The 20,000-nt window shown below is 34.5% G+C and overlaps 2 protein-coding genes across 4 annotated transcripts in view; both read right to left on the reverse strand.

The window, feature by feature from the left end:
* map2k2b (mitogen-activated protein kinase kinase 2b) overlaps positions 1-20,000 on the reverse strand; it is a 529,628-nt gene that overhangs the window by 427,741 nt on the left and 81,887 nt on the right. The gene's annotated exons all lie outside the window — the stretch shown is intronic.
* tcf3a (transcription factor 3a) overlaps positions 61-20,000 on the reverse strand; it is a 57,252-nt gene continuing 37,312 nt past the window's right edge. Inside the window, exons 15-21 of one of the 3 annotated variants that reach the window (XM_079612937.1) lie at positions 18,607-18,777; positions 18,245-18,332; positions 16,860-16,995; positions 14,864-15,099; positions 11,652-11,675; positions 4,374-4,493; positions 61-822 (exon numbers count right to left, since the gene is read on the reverse strand). In XM_079612937.1, the coding sequence (XP_079469063.1) occupies positions 4,381-4,493; positions 11,652-11,675; positions 14,864-15,099; positions 16,860-16,995; positions 18,245-18,332; positions 18,607-18,777 (768 nt within the window). In that variant the 3' untranslated portion in view covers positions 61-822; positions 4,374-4,380. Of the gene's footprint in view, positions 823-4,373; positions 4,494-7,231; positions 7,462-11,651; positions 11,676-14,863; positions 15,100-16,859; positions 16,996-18,244; positions 18,333-18,606; positions 18,778-20,000 lie in introns of all 3 variants that reach the window. The other 2 variants (XM_079612939.1, XM_079612938.1) reach the window with 2 other exon arrangements.

Here is a 20,000-nt window from a genome sequence, read left to right on the forward strand (position 1 = left end):
TACATTTAGGATAATTATGATTTTTGTCCATAAGTTTTAAAATAAAGAAGATTGATTCTTAATTCATATTCTACTGTAATACAGTAAAAGTAAATACTGTAATACAATGCTTTTTAAATGTAAATCCGCATAAAGGACAGACTCTCAAACAAACACTCCAATATGTATAATTTGTTAACATTTTTTTTTTTTTACAGTATAATAATAAGAATGAGAAAAAACGTCAATGCAAAAAAAAAAAAAAAAAAAAACGAAATATCCTTAAAAAACATGCCCAATTTTCTCTGAAGAAAAATATGTTTTAAAAGGGTGAAACGTGGCGGTTTTTGCGTGATTCGCGCATTCCCCAAAAAAACAACGTGTATCAAAAATGCATTTCCTTCCAACATCCTAAACACAAAACGGTACAAAAAAAGAAAGTTTAAACTTGAATACATTTACTACAAAAAGAAGGAATCTGTTCCCACAGCGGAGCTTGACCTCTCGTTGAATAGCAAAGGCTCATGGGTCGGTGTGTGTGTGTGTGTGTATGTGTGTGTGTGTGCTATATAACAGCACACTGTAATTCTGACACCACTCCATCAACAGCAGGACGGTCCCGGGCCGTTTCTCACGGGTGATTTCCACCAATGGTCCATGAATGTGTGTGTTCGTGAGCGCATACTGCGTCTGGAGCCGCTCGGGAAGTGTACTGTGTGTATGTGAGTCTTCCAACACATCTGTTTATAATATATAAATCAAGAATGTGTGTATGTGTGTGGACTCTGGAACAAGAACAGGAAGATAAGGCCACGTCGACGGAGAGATTCCTTGCGTCGGGATCTGTGGAGAGAGAAAACAACAACAGCGTCAGAAACGCATTCAAGATGTAAAGCTGGTCTCCATTCATCCCGAGTAAAAACAGACTTTAATCGCGACGTTTGTTGTGGAAACTTTTATCTTTCATGTTTGAGCATAAAGAGGAGTTATTCTCTATAGCAGCGTCACTGTTTCTGAACTTCATTGCGTACACTGTAAAAAAAAAAGACATCAGCGGCAATCCACCTGTCACTCAAGTGGCCACGCCCCCTTAATTATGCAGAACTTTAAGGCGAGACACGGCAGGCAAAAACTTTTTTTTTTACCGGACAATTTTGAGATTTTTGGAAATTTGTCTTCAATAACATGTCTTCTTTCAGAGTTGTGCTGAAAAAAAGTCAGAAATCCACATTTATAATATTTATTGTGATCGTAATTTACAAATTTATAAAACTCATTAGATTTGTTCCCAAATTCTGTTTTCTGGATGACATTTTTTTTATTTTTTTTATTTTAATGGTTAAATATTTTTTTAGTAATCAAAAAGCATGTCTAATTAGTTGAAATCATGAAACTTGAATATCAATTTATTAAAAGCTTAACAAAAATGACATGTTTATGGGCCCTATGAAATGTATTTTTTTTCTAAAATGTTATATATTAGTGGTGTCAACAATAATCGATTCGGCGATGCATCGCAATGCGGGGCATGCACGATTCAGCATCGATGCGGCAAAGTGCCATAATCGATTATGTCACTGTTTATTTTCTGGCCTTGAGTTAGACAATAAAGTTGTGAAGTTTATTACTTCCGTGGGCATAACAACAACAACAATCAAGACGGCTGAGGCGGAGGGAGATGACCGCGATAGACGGGTAATTAAAAACGCACCCAAAGCTTGGAAAAGCGGACATCTGGGCACATTTCGATTCTACGAAGTTAATGGGAAACTTAACAAGACGAGGCTGAACACAGGAGAGCGCAGCTTCGCGGCTGAGACACGAATAGACTATTATTAACTTAAAGCTTTTACTCTTAAACACAAAAGGCACGTCCATTTTAATAAAAAAAATGATATTTGTTAAACAAACCAGATCAAGAGCAAAAACGAAATAAAGTGCATAACTGAAAAATAAAGCATAGGCTCAAAACTAATACAAACAGTGGCACTGCGCGAGTGCGCGCATTGGGCTCCAATAATATGTTCCCGTCTTCTAAAAAAAAATGCTGCCGATGTCTTTGTTGACATGATAGAAGAGGACTGACTATGAATTAAACGGTCTCTCAATTAAATAAATAATATTCAGCAAACCTTAGTAGCCTACTTTCTTCAATCTGTCTCTCTTCTCCAGTGGGTTGGGATAATCCAAAAGAAGTGAAAACAAGGGGGGTGTTCTGAAGACAGACTGTTACCTGTGAAACAGGGGTGCTCTGAAAACACCCCCATTAGCAATTAGTGCTTTCCACCTGATGAAATGAACGCGCAAAACAAATGAAATGAACGCGGCAAAACGAATGAAATGAACGCGGCAAAACGAATGAAATGAACGCGGCAAAAAATCGACCAATCAGAATTTTGGTCAAACCAGAACGTATCGACCAACAATCGACTAATCGATTGGGAGATTACAGCCCTAGAAAGCAGTGATTTATGTTTTCTTTTTCAGGTTTGAAAATGCCATATACAATACCTTGTACCATTAAATTTTATTTTGTTTAATGACATTTATGTCAAAGATACAGCAGTGATAATGGTAGTGATAATACACACATAATAAAATCTGTTGTTCAATATATGACTGCTTGTATTGCCTCATGACTGATGAAAAATGTGCCTTGTTGTGTGCAGTAGAATTTTGATGCATCGCAATGCATCGTAGAATCGAATTGAATCGAATCGTTACCTGGTGAATCGTAATCGAATCGAATTGTGAGGGCAGTGCCAATGCACACCCCTATTATATATATATATATTTTTTTTAAACCAAATTCTTTGTTTTCTGTTTTAAGTCGAGACACAGCAGGCAAAAACCTCTTTTTAACTGGTCAATTTTGAGATTTTTGGATATTTGTCTTCAATAACATGTCTTCTTTCAGAGTTGTGGTGAAAAAAAGTCTGAAATCCACATTTATGTCTTTATTTTACTAACTGTGTCTGTTTGCGTCTGTAGATTTCTCATAAATTCAACAAAAGTTGGCGTTATAAATCAACATCTCTGCGCCGTCATCACACACACCGCTCTCTCCTGTACAATGCTGTCGGGTCCAAATATGGTCATTTCCTTTTTATCAGCAGCCAATCGTGACAGTTAAAGTGCTGAATGCGCAATCTCATTGGCTGATGATAAATCTTTAAAGTCCGATTTCTCAAAATGACTTCTCTCTCATTCTCCAAGTCTGAAATCTCCACTTCAGTCGGACCGATACACACCAAACCTTCCAGTCTTGTGCCTAGTTATATTATGAAGACATTTACTGAGGGATTTGTGAATATATTATTCATAGCCTGATTTATATAACAGTTTATTCCAAAAAACATGGAGAAAATCATTTTTTTAAGGTTATTGACAGGGCTGTAAACGATTAATCGCGATTAATCGAATCCAAAATAAAAGTTTGTGTTTACATAATATATGTGTGTGTATTGTGTATAATTATTTTGTATATATAAATACACACACATGCATATATATATTTGCCGATGCGCTCCTCGGTTGACATTTCCGAATGCCTTCCTACAGTTGCTTAATAAAAGCGGCCTTCCACACAAACAAACGTACATGTGTCATTAGTATGAGAAAGAAAATGGGATTTTAACTGCCGGTTTCGGGTCGGGCAGAAATATCTTTATGCCTGTCGGGCTCGGTTACTGCTCTGTTGGACACACACACACACACATGAATGTTACATGTGTCCGTGTCCGTCTCCACCCAGACCAGACAGCATCTGAGGATCAATTTGATTTTGATATATAGCCTATATATATATATATAATTTTATTTTGTAGTATTTTTTTCCAATATTTAGACTTAAAAAAAAAAAAAGTATTTATGACGCAGTTCGGCGGCAACCAATCAGAATGTAAAAGTCCTCCGCCTGAGAGGATACCAGAGAACACAATCCTCCAAACTTTGGTTCCGATCACATTAGTTCCTGAGCAAAATGGAGGAAAAGTTCATTATTTCTGTTGCGGGTGTTTCCCGTTATTGTACGACGTGTCCCTGTTTACATACAGGGACATTAATAAAAAGAACGACGAATGGAACGACGTGTCTGAAATTGTTGGTGTTTTGTTACTTTCACATTTAAAATATTTTAATAGGTTAACTTATACCCTACGTGTGGCCAGTCTGCACAAAATAGGATATTTATGTTCAGTTCTTATTTGCTTTGCGCCTCCTTTAAAAAAAGTTTGTAAAAAAATCACGCATTCTAAAATCTACGTCAGAGCGCCAGAGAGTCCCCGAATCTCACGGCGGCGATGGCAGGGCGGCGAGAGCGAATTTTGCCGCTCTCGCCGACGGCGGTGTGAACGTACAGACACACACACACACACACACACACACACACACACCTGAATGTTACATGTGTCCGTGTCCGTCTCCACCCAGACCAGACAGCATCTGAGGATCTCCTGTGACCTTCTCCTCCTCTCTCCTCTTCAGACACGCCGCCTTCGGGTTGAGATTACGCTCTGGAGGACACAGGGATTCACAGCACACATTAGAGAGAGAGATCGCTGTGCAGCGGCTCACAGTCCGACATTAGAGAGAGAGATCGCTGTGCAGCGGCTCACAGTCCGACAGCAGAACCAGCTTACAGAGTCACTGCTCCACTGGTGGAAGAGCAGAAGCACATGTGACTTACACAAGTACGACATGATGCTAGGGGAAAACACGTCTGGTTCATTATTTATTTTTATTACCGCAATGTGACATTTTTATACTGTATTTATGCTATATATATATATAATTTAATTTTTTTGTATTTTTGTACAATATTTAGACTTTTAAAAAAAGTATTTATAGGCCTACACAGGACAGATTTTTTAAAAGTATTTATTCATTACATTAATTTATTTGACCACAATATACAGTGAAGAGAATCTAATGACAATTACACTTAAGAATAATGTTACAAAAAAATAAAAATAATAATAATTTACTAAAACATACATTAAAAATATAAAGTACCAAATTTATCAAGAAAATATAGTTATATAATTTAAAATATAAATGCATATATTAATATAAAACATATATAATTTAAATTATAATATATATGTATATATAATTTTATAATACAATTAATTTTAATAATATATAATAATAATGATTTAAAATGATTAAATTATAATTTATAAAATTATATGCATATAAGAAATATATATTTAATTTTATTATAATACAATTATAATTTTTTAGGGCTGTCAAAAGATTAATCGCATCCAAAATAAAAGTTTGTGTTTGCATAATATATGCGTGTGTACTGTGTATAATTATTATGTATAAAAACACACACATTCATGTATATATTTAAGAAATATTAGCATTTATATACTGTATATACATTTATATAATTTATATTATATATAAATATGTTATACATAAATATAACACATTTTTCTTAAATATATACATGATTGTGTGTGTTTTTATATATATAAATAATTATACACAGTACGCACACGTATATTATGCAAACACAAACTTTTATTTTGGGTGATTAATCTTTTGACAGCCCTATAATTTTTACATTACATTATTTTATTTAAAACTATATTTAAAATAATATAAAAATGTACATAATACATGCATATGAGAGTTATCCATATATATATAAAATTGTCATCAAATTTCACAATGAAACAAATTGTAATGGTCCAAAGAAGGCATAATTTTCCACAACAAATCTTAATTTTTTGGTGAATTTATCATAATCTATATAAAATTGTAAATGTCACATGCAATCAAATTTTTTTTTATAACAAACAAATATTTTCTTTTTGGGTGAAATATGACTTGTTTTTGTGAGATTCACTCCAACATCTGTTGTCGTTCCAATCATAATCAATCAGTCCAGCTTATCTTTGAAAGAAAACGGTGTGCAAATGTCGTCATCCTACTTGTGTACATCACAAGGCAGAAGTTAAAGCTCAGCACACACACACACACACACACACGCGCACACACACACACACACGCGCACACACACACACACACACACACACACAGGTTAGTGTAAGCGAGGAGAGAGCTCTCAGTAGCAGTGGTGTGTCTCTCGTGATTCTTGGCAGGACGCAGTGTTGTCAAAGCACTGACTTCGGCACCAAGTCGGTACAAAAATGTGACGCTTTGAGCGCAATCGTAAACTCCTCTGATTGGCTGATCATCTGAAAGCTGAATAAATAATCTTTCCATTGATGTGTGGTTTGTTAGGCTAGGACAATATTTGGTCGAGACAACTATTGTAAATCTGGAATCTGAGGAGCAAAAAAAATGTAAACATTGAGAAAATCTCCTTTAAAGTTGTGCATTTATGTTCACGATTGTGCTGCATTCACTCACAAAAATACATGTTTTATATATTTACGGTAGGACATTTACTAAATATCTTCATGGAACATGATCTTAATATCCTCATGATTTTTGGCATAAAAGAAAAATTTATAATTTTGACCCATCCAGTGTATAGTTGATATTGCCACAGATATTTTGTGATCCAGGGTCACATTTGATTTTATTATTTCATTGCTTATGTTTATTTTTTGCATGCATCATGACACTACAGCACATTACATTCACATATCTGATGAGCGCGTGAACACAACGGCCAATCAGAGGAGTTTACATAATCATGCATTCATTTAGCAGACGCTTTTATCCAAAGCGACTTACAAACGACAACAATAGAAGCCGTTACACTAACAATACGACCCTTTTTTATGAATAAGATATACAGGTGAAACTGGTAAAAATGAGAATATGGTGCAAAAGTTCATTTATTTCAGTAATTCAACTTAAAAGGTGAAACTAATATATTATATAGACTCATTACATGCAAAGTGAGATATTTCAAGCCTTTATTAGTTATAATTTTGATGATTATGGCTTACAGCTTATGAAAACCTTTTCACAATATTCTAATTTTGAATTTTACAAATTTTTGAAGCTATAATCATCAAATTTATAACAAATAAAGGCTTGAAATATCTCACTTTGCATGTAATGAGTCTATATAATATATTAGTTTCACTTTTTAAGTTGAATAGCTGAACTTTTTGCACCATATTCTGATTAGTTAGAATATAAGATAGCTGTCAGTATTAATGGATCAAGTGTTGCCGAAAGCTTTACGGTTTACGATTGCGCTCAAAGCGTCACATCTCTAAGACGTCAGCACCGGCGGCTTGAGTCCAGGTGTGTGTCCTACCTCGCACCTGCCTCTCCAGGCCCAGGATCACCTGCACGGCCTGCTGGAGGATGATGAGTTTAGTCTGAGCCTTGTCGCTCTTCAGGTGCGTCTGACACATGCGGCCCAGCTCCCTGAAGGCCTCGTTAATGTCCCGCACGCGCACGCGCTCGCGAGCGTTATTGGCCATGCGTCGCTCGCGCTCGCGCTGCTCCTTCTCCTCCGCCGTCAGACACTCCTCCGACACGCTGCTGCCGGGGGCAACCAGGCGCTCGTTAGACAGCTCGCTAACTCATTTAGCTTCTCGCTACACACACATATATATATGAACTGTCTTGTGTTCGTTACTTTGACTCTTTGCAACTGCTAAAGAAACTTTGGAAACTGTTTGTTATAGTGGATTTGCTCTGCATGGTTTCTAAACACACATAATAAAAAATCTAATAAAAATGTAATAATTTATTTAATATTATTAAATTATACTTTATATCTAGAATAATATTGACATTTTATATAGTATTACTTATATATATATATATATAATCTTCTTATAATATAATTTAAAAAATTATATTTAAATTTTTTATTATTTATTATTTAACATCATTAAATTATATTTAGAATATTAAGTTATATATATATATACATGATTATATACAAATATAATATTATAAATATCAACATTAATATTATAATAGAATACTGCACATTATATATTTTTAATTAATTAAAATTATCATTTATATATTATTTGCATTTAAGAAATAAAACATACATATACAATTTTGTTATAAAATAATTAGAATGTTAATAATTTATTATATTTAAAATAATATACAAATTGTATATATTACATGCATATAAAACAAATATATATGTAATTTTATCATAATATAATTAGAATTTTTATATTAATTCTTTTTATTATTTAACATCTGTAAATTATATTTAGAATATTAAATGTTAATTTATATATATATATATATAATTTTAAAATTATAAATATCAACATTAATATAATATAATACTGCACATTATATTTTTTTATTAATTAAAATGATAATTTATATAATATTATTTGCATATAAGAAATAAAACCTATATATACAATTTTGTTATAAAATAATTAGAATTTGTTAATAATTTATTATATTATATTTAAAATAATATACATATTTTATATATTACATGCATATAAAAAATATATACCGATAATTTTATCATAATATAATGAATTTTTTTTTATTTAACATCTGTAAATTATATTTAGAATATTAAATGTTAATTTAGATATATATTTATATATATATATATATATATATATATATATATATATATATATATAAATTATTATATACAATTATAATATTATAAATATCAACATTATTATAATACTGCACATTAAATGTAATTATTATTATTATATAGTAATAATAAATAATTTAAAAATATATTATTTTCCACAGTTAACTGAAATGCCCTTCAGAATCCTAGTATCATAACGCAAAACAAATCCTGTAAACATTTAACAAAACCAGCATTCTGCTCTACTTCAGGCCAGCGCTGACACACACCGGAGGAGCCGGTTAAGCGAGGGATGACGAGAGGACCCAGCGGAGGAGAGGAGAGGAGAGCGGGTCTGATCCTGAGCATCTCGCGGTCATCGGGAATATCGGCGCGCGATCTCGAAACACGACAGCGGCGGGCGGACCAGCGACTGCGTTCACATGCACAGCTTCAGTCGGACTGATGAATCTGAATATAGCGTTTACATTTTTTGAACTGGGAAAAAAGGCATTTAAATTTATAATCTTACAAAATAAGTTTAAACTCCGGTTTCATTGGACATTTTTAAAGTGATTTTGAATTTATTATTAACTTTGCCTGTGTGTTTTCTACACATGTATGGATGACGGTTATTTGTTAAATCCATCTCAACGTGCTTTCTTTCCTGGTAAAATAAAGGTTATAATAATAATAACAACATGAACGCTAAACGTGATCGGGTTGATGTCCGCGTTTATAAGTCACAAGCTTCAAATCGGAATATATTTTTTGACATCCGCACACTGCACGCATATACAGTTTGCCGCTGTTTGCGCAGCATAAGAAATAATGCGCATATGAACCATTGTGCCGTGTTGCTTATATTTATTGCCAAGTAAAAAAACGTCTATTACTAAGCCATTACACTATTTCTACAGCATTACGCTATTTCTACGTCATACATCATTACACTATTTTTACATCATTGCGCCATTTCTACGTGATTACGCCATTTCTACGTCATTGCGCCATTTCTACATCATTACGCTATTTTTACATCATTACGCTATTTTTACATCATTACGCTATGTCTACATCATTACGCTATTTCTACGTCATTATGCTATTTCTACGTCATACATTACGCTATTTTTAGGTCATTACGCTATGTCTACATCATTACGCTATTTCTACATCATTACGCTATTTTTACATCATTACGCTATGTCTACATCATTACGCCATTTCTACATCATTACACTATTTCTACGTCATTACGCTATTTCTGTCATTACGCTATTTCTGTCATTCCGCTATTTTTACATTACGCTATTTCTACGTCATTCCGCTATTTTTACGTCATTACGCTATTTTTACATCATTACGCTATTTTTACATCATTACGCTATTTTTACATCATTACGCTATGTCTACATCATTACGCTATTTCTACGTCATTACGCTATTTCTACGTCATTACGCTATTTCTACATCATTATGCTATTTCTACATCATTATGCTATTTTTACATCATTACGATATTTCTACGTCATTGCACCATTTCTACGTGACTACGCTATTTCTACATCATTACGCTATTTTTACATCATTACGCTATGTTTACATCATTACGCTATTTCTACGTCATTATGCTATTTCTACGTCATACATTACGCTATTTTTAGGTCATTACGCTATGTCTACATCATTACGCTATTTTTACATCATTACGCTATGTCTACATCATTACGCTATTTCTACATCATTACGCTATTTCTACGTCATTATGCTATTTCTACGTCATACATTACGCTATTTTTAGGTCATTACGCTATGTCTACATCATTACACTATTTCTACGTCATTACGCTATTTCTACGACATTGCGCTATTTCTACGACATTGCGCTATTTTTACATCATTACGCTATTTCTGTCATTACGCTATTTCTACATCATTATGCTATTTTTACATCATTACGCTATTTCTACGTCATTCCGCTATTTTTACGCCATTACGCTATTTTTACATCATTACGCTATTTCTACGTCATTACGCTATTTTTACGTCATTACACTATTTCTACGTCATTACGCTATTTTTACATCATTACGCCATTTCTGTCATTACGCTATTTCTACATCATTACGCCATTTCTACGTCATTACGCCATTTCTACGTCATTACGCCATTTCTACGTCATTACGCCATTTCTACGTCATTACGCTATTTCTACGTCATTACGCTATTTCTACGTCATTACGCTATTTCTACGTCATTACGCTATTTCTACGTCATTACGCTATTTCTACGTCATTACGCTATTTTTACATCATTACGCCATTTCTACGTCAATACGCTATTTTTACATCATTACGCTATTTCTGTCATTACGCTATTTCTACGTCATTACGCTATTTCTACGTCATTACACAGTCCTTCGGTTTTCAATCCGATCAGGTGTTTACATGTTCTCTCGATCGGATTAGAAAAGGAATAAACCGACATCTTTCAATCCGATCGAAATTTAATTCGGATCGATTATGCCGTTTACGTGAAGGCTTTTTGAGCCGTCAACGCGATTACTACGGGATTATTTGTGTGCATGTGAACGTAGCCAGTGTCAGTGGGTTTCAGGAGGCCTGTGGGAACTGCCACGGAGCGAAAGAGCGCAAGTGACAGACGAGAGGACAGCAAGATGAGAGAGATGCACCGTCTGCCCAGAACCGAACAGAAACACACACTGCCACTGAGAGAGCCAGACAGAAGACAAGATGAGGTGAATGCGACTGTCTCATCGTAAACGCATCCCGCTGATGAGATGCATTTATGCAGCATGAGACTTAAAAAAACCTGCAAAGAAAAAAGGGCTGAAGAACAGATGGAGAGATGGGTAAAAAAGAAAAACAACCTGGCAAACGGAGGGTTAAACATGACATGCAAGCATTAATCAGATCGTTACAATCCGAAAGCGACGAGAAGGGAAACACAAATGAACTTCGAATCTTCTAATCTGCGAGGTTAATGCCTGCGGAGGAAGCCTTTCATAGCAGATCAGAGGGAAACGAGCATGCAACAGTTAAAAAAAGGGAAACTATAAGATGTGTGAAGACAGATTGGTTGCATGCATTATGCATTATTAAAGGAATAATCAAAACCCCATCATTTACTCAACCCTCATGTCTCGCGTGTTTCTTTTCTGGAAAACAAAACGAGAGATTTATCAGGTTACTGACGCCTCTTGTCATGTGTATGATGCGCACAGATTATGTAAAACATCAAAAAAATTACAAAAGCAGCACTATAAGAGTCATATAATAATAGTCCAGACAAGTGCACCGTATTTCATGTCTTCTGAGGTCATGTGATCATTTTAACATGGATATTCACTGACATTTGCTTATTTATACTTGTCATGTCAATACATGTTTGCACCAGAGTTTAACTATTAAAACATTTTTTTTGTTAATTGAAATAAAATAAGAAAAGATGAACAGCAAACTAAGAAAATGAAATGTTGCATTAGCAACTAACTGAAATAAGTTGAAGCACTAAAATAACGAGATCTGGACAAAAACTGAGATAAAATAAATTTAATATATTTTAAAAAAATAATAAAATGACAAATAGGCATAAAATTACTTAACTAATATATATTTTTAAATTATTTAAAATGATTCAATTATATGCAATTAAAATTATATATATATAATATTTTATTATAAATTGAATAATTTTTTTTAAATATTACATTTGTTTAAAATAATATAAAAATGTAATATATTATATGCATATAAGAAATAAAAATGAATATATATAACTTATTATAAATTTGACATAAAATATGCATATAAGAAAAAATATATATAATCAACGTTTTATTACAAAATAATTAGAACTTTTAGATTTGTATTATTAAAAATCATTAAATTATATTTAGAATATTACATTTATATATATAATTTATAAACCTATTAAAACCTGTGACAGTACATAAATTATGTTGTGTTTAACATAATATAAAATGTTTATATATTATATGCATATAAGAAATAAAAATTAATATATATAACATTTTATTATAAATTTGACATAAAATGATAAACCTATATAAACCTGTGACAGTCCATAAGTACTAATACTAAACTACGGCCAAGTTTGACATCACAAATGTTTTTTTGTGTGTTTTTTGTAGTAAATGTGAATGCACTGATGCACCGGAACGACACAAGATGAACTCAGACTTGAATCCACGTCTGTTCCTCATACAAACACTATCATTGGACTTCAGAAGACTAGAAATATAGTGAACAAGATATAAGGGTTACTTTCACTATGCTTTTTTTTTTTTTTTTTTAGCTTGACAGTCCTTTGCTTAAGGTTGAGTAAAAGACGAAATGCACATTTCGGGCTTAACTAACTACTAGCTTCAATCTTAGTTTGTTAGTTGCATGAATCTTGCAAGCAGACAGAAAGTGGGAAGGGATGAAATGACAGATGACAGAATCACATGCAGAAAGTGCAGACAGTCCCACAATCACCCTAAACACGCCTGTGTGGGCCGCGGGAGGACTCGCGACCAAGATTAATCTGATGCATGATCATTATTAAAAGAAAATGTTCTGGGGTTTAATGCAACTTGGTTGGCTGTTTCTAGGGAGTATTTTTCAGGCAAGACACCACAGTAAAAAAAAAAAAAAAAAACTTTGATTGCATTAATTACAAAAAAAATTAAATATATTTTAGAATGCATTTAAATATGCAAATGATGCATTGTCTAATCGGGCCCTATGATATCGTCATATCAAACACAGAAACTCAAAGTTCTTCACGGCAACCCGTCAAAATAAAAGTTCGGTTTAACTTGAAGAAATTGTGACAGAAATATATTAGTGTTGTACAGTTGAATTTAGCTACGTCTCAATGTAATAATAATACTAACATCATAATAACAAGAAAATATTATTAAATACATTTTTCTTCCATGTTTTAATTCTTAAAAAAAAAACTTTTAATTTCATATGATTAAAAAGATTTAAATTAATGTTTTATGCCTTCATTTGATTGCCAGAAAAATTTAAAGGCACAACTGAATTTATGAAAAAAAAAATCTTAAATTGTTTTTTTTTATGAATTAAATTAATTAGACATGCTTTTTGATTATTATAGATGAGTTAAACCATTAAAATGAAGTCCAGAAAACTTAACGGAATTGGAGAAAATACATTTCTAAACATATTTCTAGGGCCCTAAACATGTAATTGTTGTTAGACTTTTAATAAATTGTTGTTAAATTGAATAAGATTCATGATTTTAATCAATTAGACAAGTTTTTTGGGCACTAACATTTAATTTAACCAAAAATGAAGATGGAAAAAATGGAATTTGAAAAAGAAAAACATAAAACGGAATTTGGGAAAAAATACAATTGATTTCATAATCTAATTAAATATGCACTGATTTTGCATACATTTCCAGAACAGAAATCCAAACATTAGATAAAGCCAGGTTCAAAATCATTTCATATTTTATTTTTGATTTTAAATCACTGAATAAATCAAATTACGTTATAAATTACAAAATAAATTAAGTTATGTCTAAGGAGATTTCTAACTAAAAAATATGGATTGCAATTGAAATCTACAGTCGCAAATAGATAAAGTGCAATAAAAGAATGTATTTTGTTATGAAAAAGTTATACGTAATGAAAAGCCAAATAGCCCATAAATAATAAATAATGTATTTTGCATGGTTTGTTTCCACGAGTCTGAAAACACACGTTATGAAAAGCCAAAATCGACCAATGCACGAAAAATGCTTTTGCAGGGAAAAAAAAGGATTTTAGGGGGAAAAAAACGATCAAATGTTTAGTGTGAGTAAGGAGATTTCTGACTCCTTACATAAATATATGGATTGTAATTGAAATCTACAGTCGCAAATAGATAGAGCACTAAAATAATGTATTTTGTTATGAAAAGACAAATAGCCCAAAATCGACAAATGCACGAAAAACACTTTTGCAGGGCAATAAAAAAAGAAAAAACAGATTAAAAAAAAAAAAACACTATAAAATGTTTAGTGTGTAAGGAGATTTCTGACTCAAACTCGCCGCCCATAAAGATATGGATTGTAATTGAAATCTACAGATGCAAATAGATAAAGTAAAATAATGCATTTTGTTATGAAACAGCCTGAAATGGCCCAGTGCACGCATAGCGCGTTCAGCCTGTAGTGTCTTGCCTGTGTGCACCCAAAACATCATGCATTTAAATCCCTCATGCAACAAATCCGCCGCGACCCAACCAGGCGTTCGGACCACAGACAAGATCTCCGCGGTTCTGCTGGTTCTCACTGATCGGAGGTCAGAGGTCAGTCGCACACACTGACCTCGCACTTGCTGCTCCAGGTTGAGAATAACGTTTACGGCCTGGTGCAGGATGAGCAGTTTGGTCTGAGGTTTCTCATTGCTCAGGTGCAGCTGGCACATGCGGCCCAGCTCTTTGAAGGCCTCGTTGATGTCGCGCACGCGCAAACGCTCACGGGCGTTATTGGCCACGCGCCGCTCTTTCTCCCGCTCCGCCTTCACCTCCACCGGCAAGTCCTCGTCATCCTCGTCTTCTTGACTTCATGGGTCAGAGGAACAAAGGGGTGAGAAGGGGTCACAGGTAAAACAATCAAGGCAGCGAGGCGTGTTTTCTCAGCGTTACCTCGCGTCAGTGTTTTAAAAAAGGACCAATCAGAAGCTGCTGGAAGTGGGAGTGGCAAGTCAATTGAGTTGTTTAACTGCCGGTCAAAAGTTTCGAATAATTATGATTTTTTACATGAGTCTCTTCTGCTCACCAGGGCTGCTTTTATTTGATAAAAAAAAATACTGTAAAATTGTGAAATATTATTCTAATGTAAATCTGCCGTTTTCTATGTGAATATATTGAAAAGTGTAATTTATTCCTGTAATTTTCAGCATCATTACTCCAGTCTTCAGTGTCACATGATCCTTCAGAAATCAGTATAATGTGATGATTTGATGGTCAGGAAACATTTATGATTATTATTAATGTTTAAAACTGTGTAATATTTTTGGGGAAATCGTGATCAACTACTATTCAAAAGTTTGGGGTACTAAAGAAAATAAATTAATGCTTTAATTCCGCAAGGACGCATTCAATTGATATATATATATATATTAATTAGTGCTGTCAAACTATTAAAATATTTAATCGCGATTAAATCGCATTAATGTCATAGTTAACTCACGATTAATCACATTAATGTCATAGTTAGCTCACGATTAATCGCATTAATGTCATAGTTAGCTCACAATTAATCTCATTAATGGCATTGCTAACTCGCGATTAATCGCATTAATGTCATAGTTAGCTCACGATTAATCACATTAATGTCATAGTTAGCTCGCAATTAATCTCATTAATGGCATTGCTAACTCGCGATTAATCGCATTAATGTCATAGTTAGCTCGCAATTAATCACATTAATGTCATAGTTAGCTCACGATTAATCGCATTAATGTCATAGTTAGCTCGCAATTAATCACATTAATGGCATAGCTAACTCACGATTAATCGCATTAATGCCATAGTTAACTCGCGATTAATCTCATTAATGGCATAGCTAACTCGCGATTAATCACATTAATGTCATAGTTAACTCGCGATTAATCGCATTAATGCCATAGCTAACTCGCGATTAATCACATTAATGCCATAGTTAACTCGCGATTAATCACATTAATGTCATAGTTAACTCGCGATTAATCGCATTAATGCCATAGTTAACTCTCGATTAATCACATTAATGTCATAGTTAACTCGCGATTAATCACATTAATGCCATAGTTAACTCGCGATTAATCACATTAATGCCATAGTTAACTCGCGATTAATCACCTTAATGCCATAGCTAACTCGCGATTAATCACATTAATGCCATAGTTAACTCGCGATTAATCACATTAATGTCATAGTTAACTCGCGATTAATCGCATTAATGCCATAGTTAACTCGCGATTAATCGCATTAATGCCATAGTTAACTCGTGATTAATGCCATAGCTAACTCGTGATTAATCGCATTAATGTCATAGTTAACTCGCGATTAATCGCATTAATGTCATAGTTAACTCGCGATTAATCGCATTAATGCCATAGTTAACTCGCGATTAATCACATTAATGTCATAGTTAACTCGAGATTAATGTCATACTGATTTACATTATAATAATATTTCAAAATTTTACAGTATTTTCGATCAAATAAATGCAGCCTTGGTGAGCAGAAGAGACTCATGTAAAAATCCTAATTATTCCAAATATTTGACAGGTAGTGTGTATTTATATTCCCTTGTATTTAAATGGAGGCGGCGGGTACCTCGATCTTGTGCAGCTTTTCCCGTCTTTCTTCTCGTCGTCTGATCGGTCTCCAATAGACAGGTTCTCATCATCTTCCCGATCTTCCCGCTTTATATCCGAGTTGGAGGAGTGAGAGGAGCGAGGCAGAGAAAGACCTGACACACACACACACACACACACACGAAGGGATTAGCAACAGAACATCACACTGTGTGACAGCAACACAGTGAAAACATCCTGTAAAGGTGATGAGTTAAAATTTGGATGGTAAATTTAGACTCACTGTGATTAGAGTCTAAATAAGACAAACATTAGAGTTATTGTGTTGCTTTCAAAACATTAATTGCTCCGTTTGAGCTTCCCGAGACCACTTTCAAAGTCACTTCCGTGATTTGGGAAAAGCCCGTAAACTCCTGGCAGAAAGCGATGCATAAGGATGTAGTGTAGCGACGCACAGTTCCAGGAATGCACTAGTATTTTGTTAGTATTAAGTATTTTGTAGCACCAGTTTGCAACAATTATTAGTTAAAAGTTGTCAACACTTCAGAAAAAACTATATTTTTTGGATATACCCCAAAACTTTATCAACTTAATAACGGGCTTTTAAAAAAAAATCACGGAAGTGACCTCGACGTCCGGGTTAGCATCAGCCATCAGGCAAGTGTTATTTAAATAAACTCCTGATGTACTTACAAACTTTCCAATGCCTCGTTTTATGAGTACAGAACATATTTGTACTACTGTAGAAGTTTGGTGCTATCCCGGGCATTATTAGTGCGGTAATTTACCATTTACAACCTTGGATCCATTAGCGCCTGCACTAAGCTATTCGGGTAATATCTCTATAAATAATCTCTAACTTTAATAATGTTCGACCCACGGGGAAAAAGCTTCTGGGGGGGTGTTTGGCTCGAGGTCATGGTGCGAAGGACCCTAGGTTGAAATTACTCCGAACTGTCCCTTTAAGTAAAAATATAATGATTAAGTAACAGTGCATGTATTTTTTTAACGCTCCTCTACTTCTCAAGTAGACTAACTGGTCTATGGTAATTTAATGGCTTTTCTGGAGTAAATGTGAAACCATTTTGGCCTTTTTAGATATTTCTGGTTGCTGAAATTTCAATGAATCACTAATTTACATTTATGCATTTGGCAGCCACTTTTATTCAAAGTGCATTAAATGCCAGGTTTACATTTTATTTTTATCGGTTCATGCATTCCCTGGGGATCGAACCCATGAACTTTGCATTGCAAACACAATTTTTGATAGCTTTATAAGTTGCGTCTGAAAAGCATGAATGCTACAAAAAAAATTAGATTAAAATGCACAAAGCACATCATTTATGAATATAAATCAATCCAATGTAACAAACTGAGCATTTTGATTCAAAGAATAGCACTGACTGGTAAAGACGTCGGACTGAGAAGTGGGCGGACCCTGATGGTGTCCTTGCAGTGGTAAACCTGCCGCGTCATCACTGAGACTTTGCATCTAGAGAAAAGAGCAAGAGATGGGTTCATATACACACTGATAGACAACACTCAATAGTGAGCATCTGCCATATCACTATATCAGGACATGAACTTCATCTGAGTCAGCATTTCAATATTTAATTTTAGAAAATTATCGTCAGATTCACACAGATTTTTTTTTTTGTAAAATTAATTAAAATGGTATCTTAATGAAACAGAATTTGGGACAAAATTAAATGGCACGCATCTCGCTAAGGTTTGAAACAGAGCCAGGGTTATAGGTGAACTCTCACCAGGCCCGGCAGACGGCTGACAAGCCCGAAGGCCTGACTGAGGGAGCCCAGGGCCGCGGCACCAGCCGGAAGCCCAGAGACGGCTGCGCTCAGTAAACTGTGCATGTCTGAGCCTACAGCATGGTTCCTCAACACATGAAGCGCTTCACCCAGACGGTCATCCATCTTACTCTGCAAAGAAGACAAATCACTCAAACCACCACTGAGGCAAAGTTGATCAAATGCACAAGACAAGTATACAACTGTGATTGTCAATCAAAATGTTACTTATTTATATACAGGCATACAGTTATACACACATTCATGCAAACACTGATACACACATGCATGCATACACTGATACACACATTCATGCATACACTGATACACACATTCATGCAAACACTGATACACACATGCATGCATACACTGATACACACATGCATGCATACACTGATACACACATGCATGCATACAAAGATACACACATGCATGCATACACTGATACACACATGCATGCATGCATGCATGCATACACTGATACAAGCATGCATGCATACACTGATACACGCATGCATGCATACACTGATACACACATGCATGCATACACTGATACACACATGCATGCATACACTGATACACACATGCATGCATACACTGATACACACATACATGCATGCATACACTGATACACACATACATGCATGCATACACAGATACACACATGCATGCATACACAGATACACACATGCATGCACAGATACACACATGCATACACAGATACACACATGCATGCATACAAAGATACACACATGCATACGTGCAAGCATGCATGCATACACTGATACACATGCATGCATACACTGATACACACATGCATACACAGATACACACATGCATACGTGCAAGCATGCATGCATACACTGATACACATGCATGCATACACTGATACACACATGCATACACAGATACACACATGCATGCATACACTGATACACACATGCATGCATACACTGATACACACATGCATGCATACACTGATACACATGCATGCATACACTGATACACATGCATGCATACACAGATACACACATGCATACACAGATACACACATGCATGCATACAAAGATACACACATGCATACACAGATACACACATGCATGCATACACAGATACACACATGCATACACAGATACACGCATGCATACACAGATGCACACACGCATGCATACACAGATGCACACACGCATGCATACACAGATGCACACACGCATGCATACACAGATACACACAGGCTTGCATACACAGATACACACAGGCTTGCATACACAGATACACACAGGCTTGCATACACAGATACACACATGCATGCACAGATACACACATGCATACACAGATACACACATGCATGCATA

Source organism: Phoxinus phoxinus (genome assembly GCF_949152265.1).
Source record: "Phoxinus phoxinus genome assembly, chromosome: 5".
NCBI lineage: Eukaryota > Metazoa > Chordata > Actinopteri > Cypriniformes > Leuciscidae > Phoxinus > Phoxinus phoxinus.